This window comes from Scyliorhinus torazame, chromosome 2 (assembly GCF_047496885.1).
Source record: "Scyliorhinus torazame isolate Kashiwa2021f chromosome 2, sScyTor2.1, whole genome shotgun sequence".
In the NCBI taxonomy this organism is placed as follows: Eukaryota; Metazoa; Chordata; class Chondrichthyes; order Carcharhiniformes; family Scyliorhinidae; genus Scyliorhinus; species Scyliorhinus torazame.
In genome coordinates, this window is record NC_092708.1 from 235,657,681 (window position 1) to 235,676,490 (window position 18,810).

At 47.4% G+C, this 18,810-nt stretch overlaps 1 protein-coding gene across 5 annotated transcripts in view; it reads right to left on the minus strand.

Annotated features, from left to right (window-relative positions):
* Positions 1-18,810, minus strand: part of zfyve26 (zinc finger, FYVE domain containing 26) — a 192,303-nt gene that overhangs the window by 29,424 nt on the left and 144,069 nt on the right. For all 5 annotated transcript variants that reach the window (XR_011936542.1, XM_072485117.1, XM_072485111.1 and 2 more), the window contains exons 40-41: positions 15,658-15,840; positions 677-727 (exon numbers count right to left, since the gene is read on the minus strand). Coding sequence is in view for 4 of the 5 variants with exons in the window: in XM_072485117.1 (XP_072341218.1) it covers positions 677-727; positions 15,658-15,840 (234 nt within the window). In the remaining variant the exon portion in view is untranslated. The remainder of the gene's footprint in view (positions 1-676; positions 728-15,657; positions 15,841-18,810) is intronic.

The window sequence follows — 18,810 nt, forward strand, 5'->3', positions numbered from 1 at the left end:
ACCCACGTAGACACGGGAAGAATGTGCAAAAGCCACACGGTCAGTGACCCAGAGCCGGGATCGAACCCGGGTCCTCACCGCCATGAGGCAGCAGTGCTAGCCACTGCGCCACCGTTCCCGCTCTGAAATTTATTTATTTTTTTAAAAAGAAGAGGGTTAAGGCACCATGGTCACAGTAAAAAGATGTAATTTGTGACATCGGTGAGGGACTGTTCCAGCACTTCCACAGAGATGGCGAGCTGATGACCATTCCAAATTCAGTGAAAATAGAGGCCAATTAATATACGGAAAGGTTGGAAGAGAATTTGGCAGAGAAAAAAATCTTGTCACACAGATTTCGTTCCTGAGCAAATGTCTGTGTATTTTGTGTACAAATGGAACCAATTAATTTTGGTATGTTACGGTTTGACTGGGCTTATGATTATTTTGCTGCTTGCCATGCAGCAATATTGGATTGTCCAGTTCACTGTTCTTATATAACATCTGTTTGGGGTCATTAATATTACTGTAAATGAACCGTGGATCTTCAAATCTATACAGCTCAACTGGTGACTGGGTACACTTGCTGAACAAAGAGTCTATTTACTTTCTAACTTTGAAAGCTATCAGTGGGAGTTTCAAAAACATCTTTATTACATTACAGAAAAGTTCCAGTTTATTTCCACCATTTGCTTACCTTATTTTCATCTTTCTTCATTTCAAGAATAAGTTTCTCTAGCTCTTTTGACTGCAAAAAAAAGGTAAATGCAGTAATTAGCCTCTGCTGATAAATTACGGAGTGTGTTTCATTTACCCAAGTTACACATAGTTGCTTTAATAACACACAGAATTTGTAGTATTTCTTCAACAAGAACATATTTCAAGGTGGGCTTCTTTGACGACGTTTTCAATGTGACTCGGTCGAAGAACAGTTCTCTAACCCCTCCAGTAGGCATGTGTCCATCAAAACCCCCGAAAAGACAGACAAAGGGGATCAAAAACAAAGACCCAGTCGGGAACCACTTTTCATTCATCTTCCTCTTACATGATATCACTGCAAGTCCTCTCAACAAGAACATACTTGATTGTAAATTAGTAATTTATCAACAACTGGTTTTGTGTTACTCATGCATAAACTTTCTTCAACAAAAGGCTAACAAATATATGGCTTACAAAAGCACTGTCCTTTAAATAGTCAACTCTAAAAAGAGCATCATAGCAAGCAGCATGACTGAGTCTTCAGGGAAAATCTCACAATTACCCTTGTGTCACATTCCTCATCTCAAGATATGACATCTAAAATTTCCAACGGGAGAGAGAAGGGGAATAAAACAGTTTACAAAGCAGAGTCTTAACATTTTTTTTTTTTTTTTTTTTTAATTGGCATTTTTAAAAAAATGTTTATATTGAAATGTTTACATATTATACACTAAACAGTAAGGATAACTGTGTTGATTACAATGTACATGTCAACTTGGTTTCTCCCCCCTCCCCACCATTAGTTATTTCAGGGTCCATTCCTGGGCCCTTCACTGTACAATTGGTAGTTATCCGCTATTTACAGGTGGCCACCCTGTCCCTCCACCCCTCCCCCCTTTGTTGTTGCCCTCCCCCTTTTCCCCCTCCTCTCTCAGTCCTGTCATACAAGCATTTCCAGAGATCTGTCAAGGTTTTGGTGTCTTGCCATTTACTTACCAAATTCAACTAAAGGATAATGCACAACCCGTAATACATGCTCCTAGGAGAGTACCAGCACCAATTAAGGGATCGGTTGAAAGCTGAACTTGATAAAATTACGAATCTGGGGGTTATTAGGAAAATCGAAGAACCAACAGATTGGTTAAATTCTATGGTGTGTGTTAAGAAGTGCGATAACGATTGAAGAATATGCATGGATCCTCAATGCCAACATCAAGCGAGAACACTATCCAATACCAAAAGGTGAAGAAATAACGAGCAAAATGGCAGGTGCGACGTGCTTCAGTAAACTGGATGAAGAGAGTACAAAGTATTGCATGTTTAACACTCAATTTGGGCGCTTCGGTTTTCTTTAAATATCTTTTGGGATAATACCCGCATCTGAAATCTTTCACAGGGTAATGGAGCACACTGTGGAAGGTATTCAAGGAGTTTGTGTGTATGTTGATGATATAATAGTATGGGGTTCTACGAAGGAAGAACACAACGATCAACTCAACAAAGTACTACAGAGTGTTAAGAAGTATGGACTAAGGTTGAACAAAGCCAAGTGTCAATTGGCGTTAAAGAAATCACGTTTCTGGGGGACAAGTTGTCCGCTCAAGGCGTACAACCCGATCAAATGGGCAATAATGAATATGCCACAACTGCCAGACAAGAAAGGAGTTCTGAGGAGTTCAAGAGCTATGGGCAGGACAGTAGCACAAGTGGTTAGCACTATATTTTCACAGCTCCAGGGTCCCAGGTTTGATTCCGGCTTGGGTCACCATCTGTGTGGAGTCTGCACGTTCTCCCAGTGTCTGCGTGGGTTTCCTCCGGTTTCCTCCCACAAGTCCCAAAAGAAGCGCTGTTAGGTAATTTGGACATTCTGAATTCTCCCTCCGTGTACCCAAACAGGTGGCGGAATGTGGCGACTAGAGGCTTTTCACAGTAACTTCATTGCAGTGTTAACGCATGTCTGCTTGTGACAATAAAGATTATTATTACAGCTGTGCTGGAAGTCAATCATATTGAAGATGATGTGCAAATGCATGTCAATCTTATAACAGAGACACGACCGGTGTCTGATGAAAAATCGAAACTAATAGTGGCAGAAACCAAAAAGGATGAAGTCTGCAGATGGTCATCAAGAATCTCAACGAGGGATGGCCAAAGGGGTCATGTTCAAAGTACCACAGCTTCAGAGCAGAACTAAGTGTAACCAATGCAGTCCTACTAAGGCAACAAAGAATAATAATACCACAGTCTCTGAGAGCCGAAATTTTACAAATAATTCATGAGGGCCACCTTGGTATTGAAAAGTGTAAAAGGAGAGCACGAGACATGGTGTATTGGCCAGGGATCAACAAGGCTATTCAAAGAATGGTAAAGGAATGCGCAACATGTTAATTAGTTAAATGGATTAGGCCAGTTTTCAGAAGCTAGAGTCACAGTATAAAGGTGAGCCAGCTACAGTGCAGACTTTGTTAGCACTGAGTGCTGAATTTGGGTGCATTTGAATGCTATAGTGAGAGTTTGGTGACTGAGGGAGTTAGCTGCTCCTTTCATTTCCTTTCCTATATTTCCTCAAAGAGCGTGAAGGGAGCTGGGAGTTTACAGAGTGCAGCTGACTGGGAGCAGAGTCGGAGGGCGGAGTTCCAGTTGGTCCACAGAGCAGCTATATTCTGTAAGGTAAGAGGGGATGGAGGCTAGGGCAGTTGCATGCTCCTCCTGTAGGATGTGGGTGGTGAGGGATACCACCGGTGTCCCCGCTAACTATACCTGCGGGAAGTGCACCCAACTCCAGCTCCTCAGAGATCGTGTTAGGGAACTGGAGCTGGATGAACTTCGGATCATCCGGGAGGCAGACGAGGTAATAGAGAAGAGTTACAGGGAGGTAACCACACCCAAGGTACAGGACAAGAGTTGCTGGGTTACAGTCAGGGGAAGGAAAACGAACGGGCAGACAGTGCAGAGATCCCTCGTGGCCGTTCCCCTTCAAAACAAGTATACCGTTTTGGATGCTGTTTGGGGGGGCGGGGGGGGGGGGGGGGGGGGGGGGGGGTGTGACCTACCGGGGGAAGGCCCTAGCGGCTGGCACAGAGTCTGGCTCTGGCTCAGAAGGGAGGGGGGAGAATAGAAAAGCAATAGTGATAGGAGACTCAATGGTTAGGGGAATAGATAGGAGATTCTGTGGTCGCGAGCGAGACTCCCGGAAGGTATGTTGCCTCCCGGGTGCCAGGGCCAGGGATGTCTCGGATCGAGTCTACAGGATTCTTAAAGGGGAGGGTGAGCAACCAGAAGTAGAGGTGCACATAGGCACCAACGACATGGCTACGAAAAGGGATGAGGATCTAACACGTGAATTTAGAGAGGTTGGAAGTTAAAGAGCAGGACAAGCAGAGTAATGATCTCAGGATTGCTACTGGTGCCACGTGCAAGTGAGGCAAGGAACAGAGAGCGAGTGCAGCTCAGGGATAGGAACACACAGTGCGAGCACAGACGGTGACCCAAGCCGGAATCAAACCTGGGACCCTGGAGCTGTGAAAATATAGTGCTAACCACTTGTGCTACTGTCCTGACCATAGCTCTTGAACTCCTCAGAACTCCTTTCTTGTCTGGCAGTTGTGGCATATTCATCAGCTGAACAAGTGGCTACAGGGCTGGTGCAAGAGGGAAGGCTTCAGATATGTGGATCATTGGGATATCTTCTGGGGAAGGTCTGGAGGGGCACCAATATCCTGGGTGGGAGGTTTACTGGAGCTGTGGATCAGAGGATAGGGTAGCTGTTGAACAGGCAGAAATAGTATGCAGCAAGTCTGTGAGGAAGGATAGACAGTTGATAGGACAAAGTTGCACTCAGTGGAATGGGTTGAAGTGTGTCTGTTTCAATGCAAGGAGTGTCAGGAATAAGGGAGATGAACTTAAGAGCATGGCTCAGTACTTGGAACTACGATGTGGTGGCCATTACAGAAACATGGATTTCACAGGCGCAAGAATGTTTGTTAGATGCTCCGGGGTTTAGATGTTTTAAGAATAGGGAGGAAGGTAAAAGAGGGGGAGTGACATTGTTAATTAGGGAGTGCACCACAGCTGCAGAAAAGGAGGTCGTTGAGGAGGGTTTGTCTACTGAGTCAGTATGGATGGAAGTCAGAAACAAGAAAGGAGCAGTCACTTTATTGGGAGTTTTCTATAGACCCTCCCCCAATAGCAGAGAGATGGAGGAACAGATTGGGCGGCAGATCTTGGAAAAGTGCAGAAGTAGCAGAATTGTGGTCATGGGTGACTTCAACTTCCCTAATATTGTCTGGAAGCTCCTTAGTGCAAATGGTTTGGATGGAGCAGATTTTGTCAGGTGTGTACAGGAAGGATTCCTGACTCAATATGTAGATAGGCCGACTAGGGGGGAGGCCATATTGGACTTGGTGCTCAGCAATGAACCAGGCCAGGTGTCAGATGTCTCAGTGGGAGAGGTCTCGGTGGGAGAGCATTTCGGTGACAGTGACCACAACTCCTTGACCTTTACCATAGTCATGGAGAGGGATAGGAACACACAGTATCGGAAGGTATTTAATTGGGGGAGGGGAAATTATACTGCTATTAGACAGGAGCTGAGGAACATAAAGTGGGAACAATTGTTCTTTGGGAAATGCACAACAGTAATGTGGGGTTTGTTTAAGGAGCACTTGCTGCAAGTGCTGAATTGTTTGTCCCACTGAGACGAGGAAGGAATGGTAAGGTGAAGGAGCCTTGGATGACAAGAGAAGTGGAGCTTCTAGTCAAGAGGAAGAAGGAAGCTTATGCAAGGTTGAGGAAACAAGGATCTGACTCAGCTCTAGAGGGTTACAAGGTAGCCAGGAAGGAACTCAAAAAATGGACTGAGGAGAGCTAGAAGGGGGCATGAAAAAGCCCTGGCGGGAAGGATTAGGGAAAACTCCAAGGCGTTCTACACTTGTTAGAAATAAGAGGATGATCAGTTAGAGTAGGGCCGATCTGGGATAGTGGAGAGAACTTGTGCCTAGAGTCTGAAGAGATGGGGGGAGGCCCTAAATGAATACTTTGCTTCAGCATTCACTGGAGAGTTTGACTTTGTTGCCCATGAGAACAGTGTGAACCAGGTTAATAGACTCAAACAGGTTGATATTAAGAAGGAGGATGTGCTGGAAATTTTGAAAAGCATCAGGATAGATAGGTCCCCTGGGCCTGACGGGATATACCCAAGGTTACTACGGGAAGTGAGGGAGGAGATTGCTGCGCCGTTGGCAATGATCTTTGCGTCCTCACTCTCCACTGGAGTAGTACCGGATGATTGGAGGGAGGCGAATGTTGTTCCCCTATTCAAGAAAGGGAATAGGGAAATCCCTGGGAATTACAGACCCATCTGTCTTACGTCTGTGGTGAGCAAAATATTGGAAAGGATTGTGAGAGATAGGATTTATGATTATTTAGAAAAACAGAACTTGATTAAAGACAGTCAGCATGGCTTTGTGAGGGGCAGGTCATGCCTCACAAGCCTCATTGAATTCTTTGAGGATGTGACGGGATACATTGATGAAGGTCGGGCAGTGGATGTGGTGTACATGGATTTCAGTAAGACATTTGATAAGATTCCCCATGGTAGGCTCATTCAGAAAGTTCGGGGGCATGGGATACAGGGAAATTTGGCTGTCAGGATACAGAATTGGCTGGCCGAAAGAAGACAGCGAGTGGTAGTGGATGGAAAGTATTCCACCTGGAGGTCGGTGACCAGTGGTGTCCCGCAAGGATCTGTTCTGGGACCTCTGCTTTTTGTGATTTTTACAAATGACTTAGAGGAAGTGGAAGAGTGGGTTAGTAAGTTTGCCGATGGCACAAAGGTTGGTGGAGTTGTAGATAATGTTGAGGGCTGTTGCAGGTTACAACAGGACATTGACAGGATGCAGAGCTGGGCTGAGAAGTGGCAGATGGAGTTCAACCTAGATAAATGTGAAGTGATTCATTTTGGAAGGACGAATTTGAATGCTGAATACAGGGTTAAAGGCAGGACTCTTGGAAGTATGGAGGAACAGAGTGATCTTGGGGTCCACGTACATAGATCCCTCAAAGTTGCCACCTAGGTTGATAGGGTTGTTAAGAAGGCATATGGTGTGTTGGCTTTCATTAATAGGGGGACTGAGTTTAAGAGCCGCGAGGTTTTGCTGCAGCTTTATAAAACTCTAGTTAGACCACACTTGGAATATTGTGTCCAGTTCTGGTTGCCTCATTTTAGGAAGGATGTGGATGCTTTGGAGAGGGTATAGAGGAGATTTACCAGGATGCTGCCTGGACTGGAGGGCATGTCTGAAGAAGAAAGGTTGAGGGAGCTAGGGATTTTCTCACTGGAGCGAAGAAGGCAGAGAGGTGACTTGATAGAGGTGTACAAGGTGATGAGAGGCATGGTTAGAGTGGATAGCCTGAGACTTTTCCCCAGAGTAGAAATGGCTGTCACAAGGGGACATAATTTTAAGGTGATTGGAGGAAGGTATAAGGGAGATGTCAGAGGTAGGTTCTTTACACACAAAGTGTGGGTGTGTGGAATGCGCTGCCAGCAGATGTGGTGGAGTCAGAGTCATTAGGGACATTTAAGCAACTCTTAGACAGGCACATGGACAGCAGTAAATTGAAGGGGTGTAGGTTAGATTAGGATAAATGGTCGACACAACATCGTGGCTGAAGGGCTTGTACTGTTCTATGTTCTATATGTCAAAAATTCCAACATAGACAATGAAAGATCAATGCAGATGGGCGACATAGTGACACTTCCACAGCAGAAAGTAGGGATAGACTTGTTTTATCTCAAAGGTAAAGAGTATTTACTGGTCGTAGATTACTTTTCCGATTTTCCTGAAGTGGCACAGTTATCCAGCTCATCAGCCAGGTGTGTTATAATGCTATCTTTGGTCGTCAGGACATTCCACAGGTTGTCATGAGAGATTCTGGTCCATGTTTCAATTATCAGGAATTTGCGCAGAAGCATGTCACATCCAGTCCTTTATATCCACAGTCAAATGGAAAGGCAGAGAAAGGTGTGTAAATAGTAAAACAATTACTTTAAAAAAATCGCTGGACAGCCAGGATGATCCCTATCTGGCATTGCTCAGTTATCGAGCATCACCTTTGAGCAATGGTTTGTCACCATCACAATTACTGATGAACAGGAAGATAAGAACAACGTTGCCATGTCTTTCAACTCAACAAGCAAGTCACAAAATAAAACATCAACTGTAGTCTCAAAAGAGGAGGCAGAAGGATACTATGACAGGTCAACCAGGTCTCGACAACAATTAGAACACAATGATAGCATATGGGTGGAGGATCCTGATGGCTGGTCAAAGTGTGCGAAGGTGATACTGAAGATAGATCCAAAGTCCCATACAGTCATCACAGAGCAAGGACACGTACTCAGGAGGAACAAAAGAGCTTTGTTAAAAATTCAGCAACGTGTTACTTCACTATCAGCAGATGATGTGTGTGAAAACTTCTGTCTATCCAAACTAACGCAACCTGATTAAGAATCAAGAGTACCACTTCCGGTTGCGGTGAGGATGAGCTAGCCGCACGTTTCGGCGGCTCCAGATCCGACGGACCTTCGGGCTCTTTTAAGAGCCCCAACGGGGATTTTTTCGGCCGAGTAACCCGGTGTGGGGTGTGTGGGAAGGGAGTCCCCCCCGAACGACGGAAGAAAAAAACGGCGGCGGCGGCTGCAGCCTGAAGAATCTTCGACTAGAAGGTCAGAGGGAGAGGAAAACAAAATGGCGGCGGAGAAATCGCAGGCGACATGGGGGCCTGAGCAGGACGAGGTCGTGAGACGGTGCGTGGACCTGCTGAAGAAGGAGGTACTGACCCCGATGCTACAGGCAATTGAGGGGCTTAAGGAGACTTTAAAGACCCAGGAGACTGAGCTCCGCGTGGTGGAGCAGGTGGTGTCAGATATTGAGGACGAGGTCCTGGGCCTGGCGGTTCAGACTCAGACGCACGAGGCACTTCATAAAAAGTGTGCTGGAAGGATCGAGGCCCTTGAAAACGGAGCGCGAAGGAAGAACCTTAGGATACTAGGTCTCCCTGAGGGTGTGGAAGGAGTGGACTGTGGAGCATACGCAAGTAAGATGCCAAGCTCACTGATGGGTGCTGAGGCCCCTGCGGGCCCCATGGAGGTGGAGTGGGCAGGTCGGATCCCGGCGAGAAGACCAAAAGCGGGAGAACCACCGAGGGCGATAATCGTGCGATTCTACCGCCTTAAGGACAGAGAAGAGGTCCTGAGATGGGCTAAAAAGGTGCGGAGTAGCAGATGGGAGAATGCGGTGGTACGGATATACCAGGATTGGAGAGCGGAGGTGGCGAGAAGGAGGGCGAGCTTCAACCGAGCCAAAGAGGTTTTGCACAAAAGGAAAGTGAAGTTTGGGATGCTGCAGCCGGCAAGACTATGGGTCACGTATCAGGAGAGACACTATTACTTCGAGACGGCGGAGGAAGCATGGTCCTTCATCAAAGAAGAGAAACTGAACCGGAACTGAGGGACTGATGCTGCAGGGAATTGTTATTGTTATTGTTAATGTTATGGTGAAAGTTAATCGAGAAGTAAACAGGGAAGGGGGGAGACACTGGGGAAATGTGGGCGCCGGTGAGGGGGGAAAGACGGGACATAGTCGGAGAATGGGGAAGGGGAGGGGGAGGGGAAAGGGAGGTGCGCCATAAGAGGCGGGTCAGGTAAAGGGATGTTCCCGCGCCAGAAAGAATAAGGCGGGAAAACAGGCGCAAGGCGGATGGGAGTTCCCGCACACCGGGGGGGTCGAGGAGTGAGCAGGAGTAGCCGGGGTCAGTTGAAGTCAGCTGACTTACAGAAGTGATATGGGGGGAGCAATCAAGCTAGATAGGGATCTAACGGGGGGGGGGGGGGGGAGAAGGGGACAACTGGGTTGCTGCTGCGGAAATCCAAAAGGGAATGGCTAAAGAGTGGGTGGTCGGGGACGGTGTGCGACGCTGGGGGAGCGAGCGGGAGCGCGGAGGCGGGATATGGGACTGGCCTAGAGAAGGTAATGGCTAGTTGACACGGGAGGGGGGCAGGTAGCCCCCTAGTGAGGCTGATCACGTGGAACGTGAGAGGCCTGAATGGACCGATAAAAAGGGCCCGAGCGCTCGCGCATTTGAAAGGACTAAGGGCAGACGTGGCTATGCTCCAAGAGACGCACCTAAAGGTGGTGGACCAAGTTAGGCTAAGGAAAGGATGGGTGGGACAGGTGTTCCACTCAGGACTGGACACAAAGAACAGAGGGGTGGCCATTTTGGTGGGGAAACGGGTAGCATTTGAAGCAAAGAACATCGTAGCAGATAGCGGAGGTAGATATGTAATGGTGAGTGGTAGGCTGGAGGGAATGGAGGTCGTGTTGGTTAATGTGTATGCCCCAAATTGGGACGATGCGGGATTCATGAGACGGATGCTGGGGCGTATACCGGACTTGGAGGCAGGAAATTTGATTTTAGGAGGGGACTTCAATACGGTGCTGGACCCGGGGCTAGATAGATCCAGCTCAAGGACCGGAAGAAGGCCGGCAGCGGCCAAGGTACTTAAGGGGTTTATGGACCAAATGGGGGGAGTGGATCCATGGCGATTTCTTAGACCTAGGGCTAGGGAGTATTCCTTCTTCTCCCATGTCCATAAAGTGTACTCCCGGATAGATTTTTTTGTTTTCGGAAGGTCGTTGATCTCTAGGGTGGAAGAAGCTGAATACTCAGCCATAGCGGTTTCGGATCATGCCCCACATTGGGTGGACCTGGAAGTAGGAGAGGACAGGGAGCAGAGAACACTCTGGCGATTAGATGTGGGACTGATGGCGGATGAGGGACTGTGTGCAAGAGTGAGGGGGTGTATTGAGAGATACCTGGAGGTCAATGACGACGGCGAGGTCCCTGTGGGAGTGGTCTGGGAAGCACTAAAAGCGGTGGTCAGAGGAGAGCTGATCTCTATTGGGGCCCACAAAAGGAAAACAGAGGCCAAGGAAAGGGATAGATTACTGGGGGAAATGTTAAGTGTGGACAGGGAATTTGCAGAGACCCCGGAGGAGGAGCTGTACAGGGAGAGGAGACGACTCCAGACCGAGTTTGACCTTCTGACCACCAGAAAGGCGGAGGTACTGTGGAGGAAGGCACAGGGGAGGGAGGTACGAATGAGGAAAAGGCTAGTCGCCTGTTGGCGCACCAACTGCGAAAGAGGGCAGCAGCGAGGGAGATAGGAGGAATTAGGGATGAAAGGGGAGACACTGTGCGAAGGGCAGGAAAGATAAATGAGGTGTTTAAGACCTTTTATGAGGAACTGTATAGATCCCAACCCCCAGAGGGAGAGGAGGGGATGCAGCAGTTCCTGGACCAATTGAGGGTCCCGAAAGTGGAGGAGCAGGAGGTGGCAGGCCTGGGGGGCGCCGATTGAGGTGGACGAGGTTATTAAGGGACTGGGAAGCATGCAAGCAGGGAAAGCTCCGGGGCCGGACGAGTTCCCGGTGGAATACTCCAGAAAATATGTGGACTTGTTGGCCCCGTTGATGGCGAGGACGTTCAATGAGGCCAGGGAAGAGGGGACTCTACCCCCGACGATGTCGGAGGCGACGATATCGATAATTTTGAAGAGAGACAAAGATCCGTTGCAGTGCGGGTCCTATAGACCTATTTCACTATTGAACGTGCACGCCAATTTGCTGGCAAAGGTACTGGCATCGAGGATAGAGGACTGTGTCCCTGGGGTGGTGCACGAAGACCAGACAGGGTTCGTAAAAGGGAGACAACTGAATGTTAACGTGCGACGACTATTAGGGGTGATAATGATGCCCCCAGTGGAGGGGGAGGCAGAGATAGTGGCGGCAATGGACGCAGAGAAGGCATTTGATAGGGTGGAGTGGGAGTATTTATGGGAAGTGTTAAGGAGTTTTGGGTTTGGGAACGGGTTTATTCGCTGGATTAGACTTCTCTATGGGGCACCAACGGCAAGCGTAGTTACAGGTCGACATAGATCGGAGTATTTCCGATTATATAGGGGAACAAGACAGAGATGCCCGCTGTCTCCATTGTTGTTTGCGTTGGCAATTGAACCTCTGGCCATGGCGTTGAGAGACTCCAGGAAATGGAGAGGGGTGATTAGAGGGGGAGAAGAACACCGAGTCTCGTTATATGCAGATGACCTATTGTTATACGTGGCGGACCCAGCGGGGGGGATGATAGAGGTTATGCGAATTTTGAGGAGGTTCGGGGAATTCTCGGGGTATAGGCTAAACATGGGGAAGAGTGAATTATTTGTGATACATCCAGGGGACCAGAGTAGAGATAGAAGGCTTACCGCTAAGGAAAGTGGAAAGAAACTTCCGATACCTGGGGATTCAGATTGCTAGGAGCTGGGGAACCTTGCACAGACTTAATCTGACACAGCTGGTAGAACAAATGGAGGAGGACTTCAAGATTCGTATTTCAATGTCTCCCTATATTAATCACCAGGACCTTCTTTAATAAAATAGATAGGAGCATCACGAGCTTTGTGTGGGCAGGGAAAGTTCCGAGAGTAAGGAGGGGGTTCCTTCAGCGTAGTAGGGATAGAGGAGGACTGGCACTACCAAACTTGGGAGATTATTATTGGGCCGCCAATGTGGCAATGATACGTAGATGGATGATGGAGGGTGAGGGAGCGGCGTGGAAAAGACTGGAGAGAAAGTCCTGTAAAGGGACGAGTTTAGAGGCGCTGGTGACGGCACCGCTACCGCTCTCACCTAAAAAGTATACCACGAACCCGGTGGTGGCGGCAACACTGAACATATGGGGACAGTGGAGGCGACAGAGAGGGGTGCGGGGAGCCCTGGTGGGGTCCCCAATTAGGAACAACCATAGGTTCGCCCCAGGAAGAAAGGATGGAGGATTTCAGAGCTGGTACCAGTTGGGAATTAGGAAGGTGGGAGATTTATTCATAGATGCGAGCTTGGGAGCATTGGAGGAAAAGTATAAGTTACCCTGGGGAAATTTCTTGAGATATATGCAGGTGAGGGCGTTTACTAGACAACAGGTGAGGGAATTTCCGTTGCTCCAGACACAGGGGATACAGGACAGGGTGCTTTCAGGGGTGTGGGTCGGAGAGGGCAAGGTGTCAGAGATTTACAGAGAGATGAGGGAAGAGGGGGAGGAGTCGGTGTGAGAACTAAAGGGAAAGTGGGAAGAAGAATTAGGGGAGGAGATAGAAGAGGGTATGTGGGCTGATGCCCTAAGCAGGGTAAACTCCTCTTCCTCATGCGCCAGGCTTAGCCTGATTCAATTTAAGGTGCTACATAGAGCACACATAACGGGGGCAAGATTGAGCAGGTTCTTTGGAGTGGAGAACAGATGTGGGAGGTGTGGCGGGAGCCCGGCAAACCACGCACATGTTTTGGGCATGCCCGGCACTGGAAGGATATTGGAAGGGAGTGACGGGAGTGATCTCGCAGGTGGTGAATGCCCGGGTCAAACCAAGCTGGGGGTTAGCTCTATTTGGAGTTGCGGAAGAGCCGGGAGTGCAGGAGGCGAAAGAGGCAGATGTCGTGGCCTTTGCGTCCCTAGTAGCCCGGCGCAGGATCCTACTCATGTGGAAGGAGGCGAAACCCCCCGGACTGGAGGCCTGGGTAAACGATATGGCGGGGTTTATTAAACTGGAGCAGATAAAGTTTGCCCTGAGAGGATCGGCTCAAGGGTTCACCAGGCGGTGGCAGCCATTTCTCGACTACCTAAGGGAACGTTAGAGGGAAGACAGATGACCAGCAGCAGCAACCAGGGGGAAGGGGGGGGGGGGGGAGGGGGAGGGTGGGGGGGTTTAGTTTAGTATAGGTCAATAGATAATGGGGTTTTGTTACTTGTGTATTGTTAAAAATTTCTATTTTGTTATCGTTCCGTTTGTTTTGTAAGAGGGAAAAATGTTGTTCAGAAAAAATTTTCAATAAAATATATTTATAAAAAAAAAAGAATCAAGAGTACAATTTGAAGACGCACAGAGCAATGCAGTTCCAACAGCGGCATCTTCAGAGCCACTAGAATGTCAAGCAGATTTGGCGAATCAACAAAAGCTTAGGCGGCCAACGAGACCTCGAAAAAAGCAGACAGACTGAATCTATAGTGGACACTGCGATTGTAAATAATCTGAATTGTTATGTTATGCATATCATACATATGATAATTGGTTGAAATTATGTAGATTATATTTTTGTTCAAATCTAAAGGAAAGGGGATGTAATGATATGCACAAGCAATTCTGTACGTTAATATTCCTTAGATACGGGGCCCAAACCTGCTCGCAATACAACAAATGGGTGGCACAGTAGCACAGTGGTTAGCACTGTTGCTTCACAGTGCCAGGGACCCGGTTCGATTCCCGGCTTGGGTCACTGTGCGGAGTCTGCACATTCTCCCTGTGTCTGTATGGGTTTCCTCCGGGTGCTCTGGTTTCCTCCCACAAGTCCCAAAATACGTGCTTATCAGGTGAATTGGACATCTCGATTCTCCCTCCGTGTACCCGGAGTTTGGAGTGTGGGGACTAGGGGATTTTGACAGTAACTTCATTGCAGTGTTAATGTAAGCTTACTTGTGACAATAATAAAGATTATTATGGGGTCTTTGTGCTTCTGATTTCCAAAGCATTTCCCCATTTAGAAAATAGTCTATGCCTCCATTCTTCCTTCCAAAGTGCATAACCTCACATTTTTCCACATTATATTCCATCTGCCACGTCTTTGCCCATTCTCCTAGCCCGACAAGTCCTTCTGCAGCCAGCCTGCTTCCTCAATTCTACCTGTCCCTCTGCAAATCTTTGTATCATCTGCAAACTTAGCACCAGTGCCCTCAGTTCCTTCTTTCAGATTGTTAATGTATATTGTGAAAGTTGTGGTCCCGACCTCTGAGGCACACAACTAGTCACCTAAAACAGCCCTTATAAACCAAAGCAAATGATGTTACTTCAAGTGAACAGGATTTGGCAGATGTGATCATTGAAATTATTCAAATAAAACATTTCCACTGAAATTTTGATGACTTGTTCTGAGTTTTTTTTATTTCCCAGATAACTGTAATCTACGGGATCAAAGTTACAAACAGCTTGACTATGATATGATCCCAGAGCCTTTCCTAAAACTGGCAACTTCTTTTCTCATCAGGGAGTCAGTACTTTCACTTTTTTGTTCTCAAGAGGTGAAAAAGGACTGGTAGAATTCTGTGCCTTTGCAATGAAAATATTATGTTCAATGCTTACATCAATGCTGAAGGAAGAAAGGGCTGGAATGGATGTCCAGTCTGTCATAAAAGGCACTCCAAAAATGAGCATGGGGAATATCCACTGATTTTCAGTAACTTACGCAAATTTAGATTTAATTTATTTGGCAAATTCCTAATAGGTAAGGACATTTTTTTTAAGCTTGTCCTAGGAATGTTCCTTCAATTTTATGTGGAGCTGTGTTCCTACTAACTTGTTAAAACCAGCAATTTAAATGTGGATAGATCAATCAGCCTGCAGCTGCACATTTCCACCCAACTGCAGTCCCTTATTTCAGGGTATTGTATGGCGCAAGAACAAATACTACCATCTAAATGACCTGGATGGAGGAAGAATTACAGAAATACAAGGAATAGGAGGAATAGACCATAGCCTGCTCAACCATTCAATACAATCAAATCTGATCTTGGTCTTCAACTCCACTTTCCTGCCTGCTCCCCATATCCCTTAATTTCCAGAGACCAAAATTCTGCCAATCTCGGCCTTAAATATATTCAACAATGGAGCATCCATAATCTTCTGGGGTAGAGGCTTCTAGAGATTCGCAACCCTTTGAATGAAAATATTTCTCCTCATAGGACCAGTATGGTAAAACCAAGGGTTCCTGAGCAGTTTTTAAATGTAACATTCTGATAGAAAAGGGATATGCTTTATCATAATTTTTTTTAAAAGAAAGTGAGGCACACTGTCTCACTGGTTAAAGATTAGACTGTTCTTACCTGTGAAAGGTGTTCATCACCTCCTTCAATAAAGCGGATGAGGAGGTTATCAGTGTCATCGCCGCTAGCTACTCCTGATTCACTAACACATTTCAGTAACTGTTTGATTTGACAGAACTTGTGATGCTGCAGAAGATGCTTTGCGGTTTTATCATATACAGCAGCTGCATCCAATTGAAAGTCCTGGGTCGGAAATAAAAATAAATAGGAAGGAAGGAATACAAAAATGATCTCTGTCCTTTATGAATGTATAGAAGTTTGGAACAAATGTGTTCAACTTTTCAGTAACCACATTTAAGATGTTAGGACAGAAGCAAAACTATAGTTGGAAGGAGAAACTTGACAAACTAGGTCAATATTATTGAAGTGGTGGACAATAAATGCCTTGGTAAAATCAACCATTGAATAATAACCTGCAATGTGCAGTCTGGTAGTTGTACAATCTCAATATCCACCTCCTCTGGGCAAACAAGACCCCGATTCTTAATTCCAATCGTCCCTGCTAGTTTACCTCCAATATCGCTTAGGAGCACTCCTCTGGCTGTTGTCTTATTAAAAATGTACCTTTCCAAAACATTTTTATTGTTATATATCCTTTGTTTAACCCCTTCTTAGCTTTTCTGATTTCCCTTTTTGCAATTTTTTAATATTTGTTTCGGATTTCCATTTTATCTGTTCTTTTCCAATTTAAAATTTTATGGTATCGCCCTGTTCACCTGTGTACTAAAGGTACACCACAGTCATTCAGGAAACATTCTATTTAAGGAGATGCCTTTTCCTCTGCTCCATTGCTAGGACATGGTGTCTTGCAGGAATAATGTGCCATAGCTCCCAGCAGTTCTCCAATGCTCCAACTAGGAGCAGAATGTTTTTATTTGTAAATCTGGACATTAGCGGAAAGCTCCTTCTTATCCTCTACTTGTATACACCTTCTTGCAGAGCCACGGATTGGATTGAGATGCAGAATCTCAATTTGATTTCTTCTTCCCCTAGAGATTATTTGCAGGGACTTTTCTTCTTTCCCCCAGCTCAGGGATGCTATAGATTGTAGCACCCAACATCTAGAATACAGAGATCGAGTAGGAATCAAAGATGGACCAATCAGAGCTGCACAGCTCAGGTCATCAGAGGAACTTGTAACAAAAGCAAAATTCTGTGGATTCTGGAAATCGGAAATGTGAAATACAACAGGAAATGATGAAAATACTCAGCAGGTCAGGCTGCATCTGTGGAGCAAGAAACAGTTTTAAAGTTTCAGATCTGTCGCCTTTCATCTGGACTGAGAAAAGTTAGAAATGTAATAGGTTTTGAGCAAGTGAAATGGATGAAGGTTGGAAGAAACGCAAAAGGGAAGATCTGTGATTGTGTGGAAGGCAGGGGAGATTAAATGACAAAGGTTTTTTCTCCACCCCCCCCCCCCCCTCATTGGGGAAGCTCATACTCCCACAGGATTGTGGGATTGTCATTAGTCCCCAGCCAATGGTAAGCAGGCAGGTTATAACATCCCTCCCCCCCTCCCCAAAGTCCAAGGAATCCACCGAAGACTCTGGCGAAGGAGGGCGTCGGACTCGTTTTGCCGCAGGCCGGACACCATTTGCACGCAGTGCTGGATCAGGCGGCGTGTAACGAGACGGAGACCGGCGCTTCCGTGATGAACGGCGTAACGGTTGTACATCCACGGCCCGTGGACCCGAGGATTCCCCCTCTGATGCGTCCTGTGTCTCCATCTCGGAGTCAGAGTCTGCTGCCTCTGTCATGTCAGCGTCTCTATCTCCATTCGGTTCTGTAACGACCTGTGCAGGCTTTCAGTGAGACACCAGTGGAAGATTGTGAGGACTACCTTCCCTTGTCTCTGGTCTCTGCGGCTGTAGAAATGAGCGCCGGGGGCGGGGAATCTTTGGAGGGGATAGTCTTCTGGACCGAACGTGGTCTACATGTTTGCGCTGGAGACGACCCTGGGCTTGCACCTGGTAAGATATAGGGCCTGTTTGGCGAAAGATTACGGCAGGAACCCACTGGGAACCACCAGCAAAATTCTGAACTAACACTGGGTCACCGGGCGCAAACTGCCGAATCGGCCGATGCCGCGAAAATCCCTGTCCCTGCCGTTCTTGTGTGCGGCGTACTTTTGCGCCAATGTCCAGGAAAACCATACGAAGGCGGGTGCGAAGTCTCCGGCCCATTAGGAGTTCTGTGGGAGCTACCCCAGTCACCGCATGGGGGGGGTGGTCCTATACGTAAACAAAAAGCGAGCCAGTCTCGTGTCCATTGATCTGGAAGACTGCTTCTTTAGTCCTCTTTTGAATGTCTGCACTGCGCGCTCTGCCAACCCATTTGAAGCCGGGTGGTAAGGGGCAGTGCGGATATGGCATATGTCGTTCATCTTCATGAACCTCGCAAACTCCTCACTCGTGAATGGAGTGCCGTCATACGTGACCAGCACCTCGGGGAGGCCATGCGTGCTAAAGGACAAACGCATCTTTTCAATTGTTGCGCAGGACGTTGTGCCCTGCATCTTGTGCACCTCAAGCCATTTAGACTAGGCGGCGATTAATAGAAGGAACATGGATCCTTGAAAAGGGCCTGCGAAATCTGCATGCAAGCGTGCCCTGACCATTCCCAGTGATGTAGGGGAGCAGCCGGCGGAAGCTTCTGATGCTCCTGGCAAATGGAGCAGTTTTGGGCCACCTTCTCAATGTCGGTGTCGAGGCCTGGCCACCAGACATAATTCCGGGCCAACATTTTCATTTTGATCACACCTGGATGCCCATTGTGCAAGTCTCTTAGTATCAACACCTGGCCTTTTTCCGGGACAATCACACGCGTCCCCCACAAGAGGATGCAGTCTTCCACGCTGAATTCTGACAGCTTGGAGGAAAATGCCCGCAACTCGCCTGGGAGCTGTCTATGCTGCCCACCATACAGGACTATGTGCCGAACCTTTGACAGGACTGGCTCCGTCTGGGTCCACTCACGGATCTGTGATGCAGTGACAGGCAAGGTGTCCAGAAAATTTAGGGTTGCAACCACCTCACCGGTAGTGGGGGTCGCCATGGGGCCGGTCGATAAAGGCAATCGGCTCAGTGCGTCGGCATTTGCTATCTGCGTTCCTGGTTTGTGCTCCAGAGAATACTCGTATGCAGCAAGCAACAA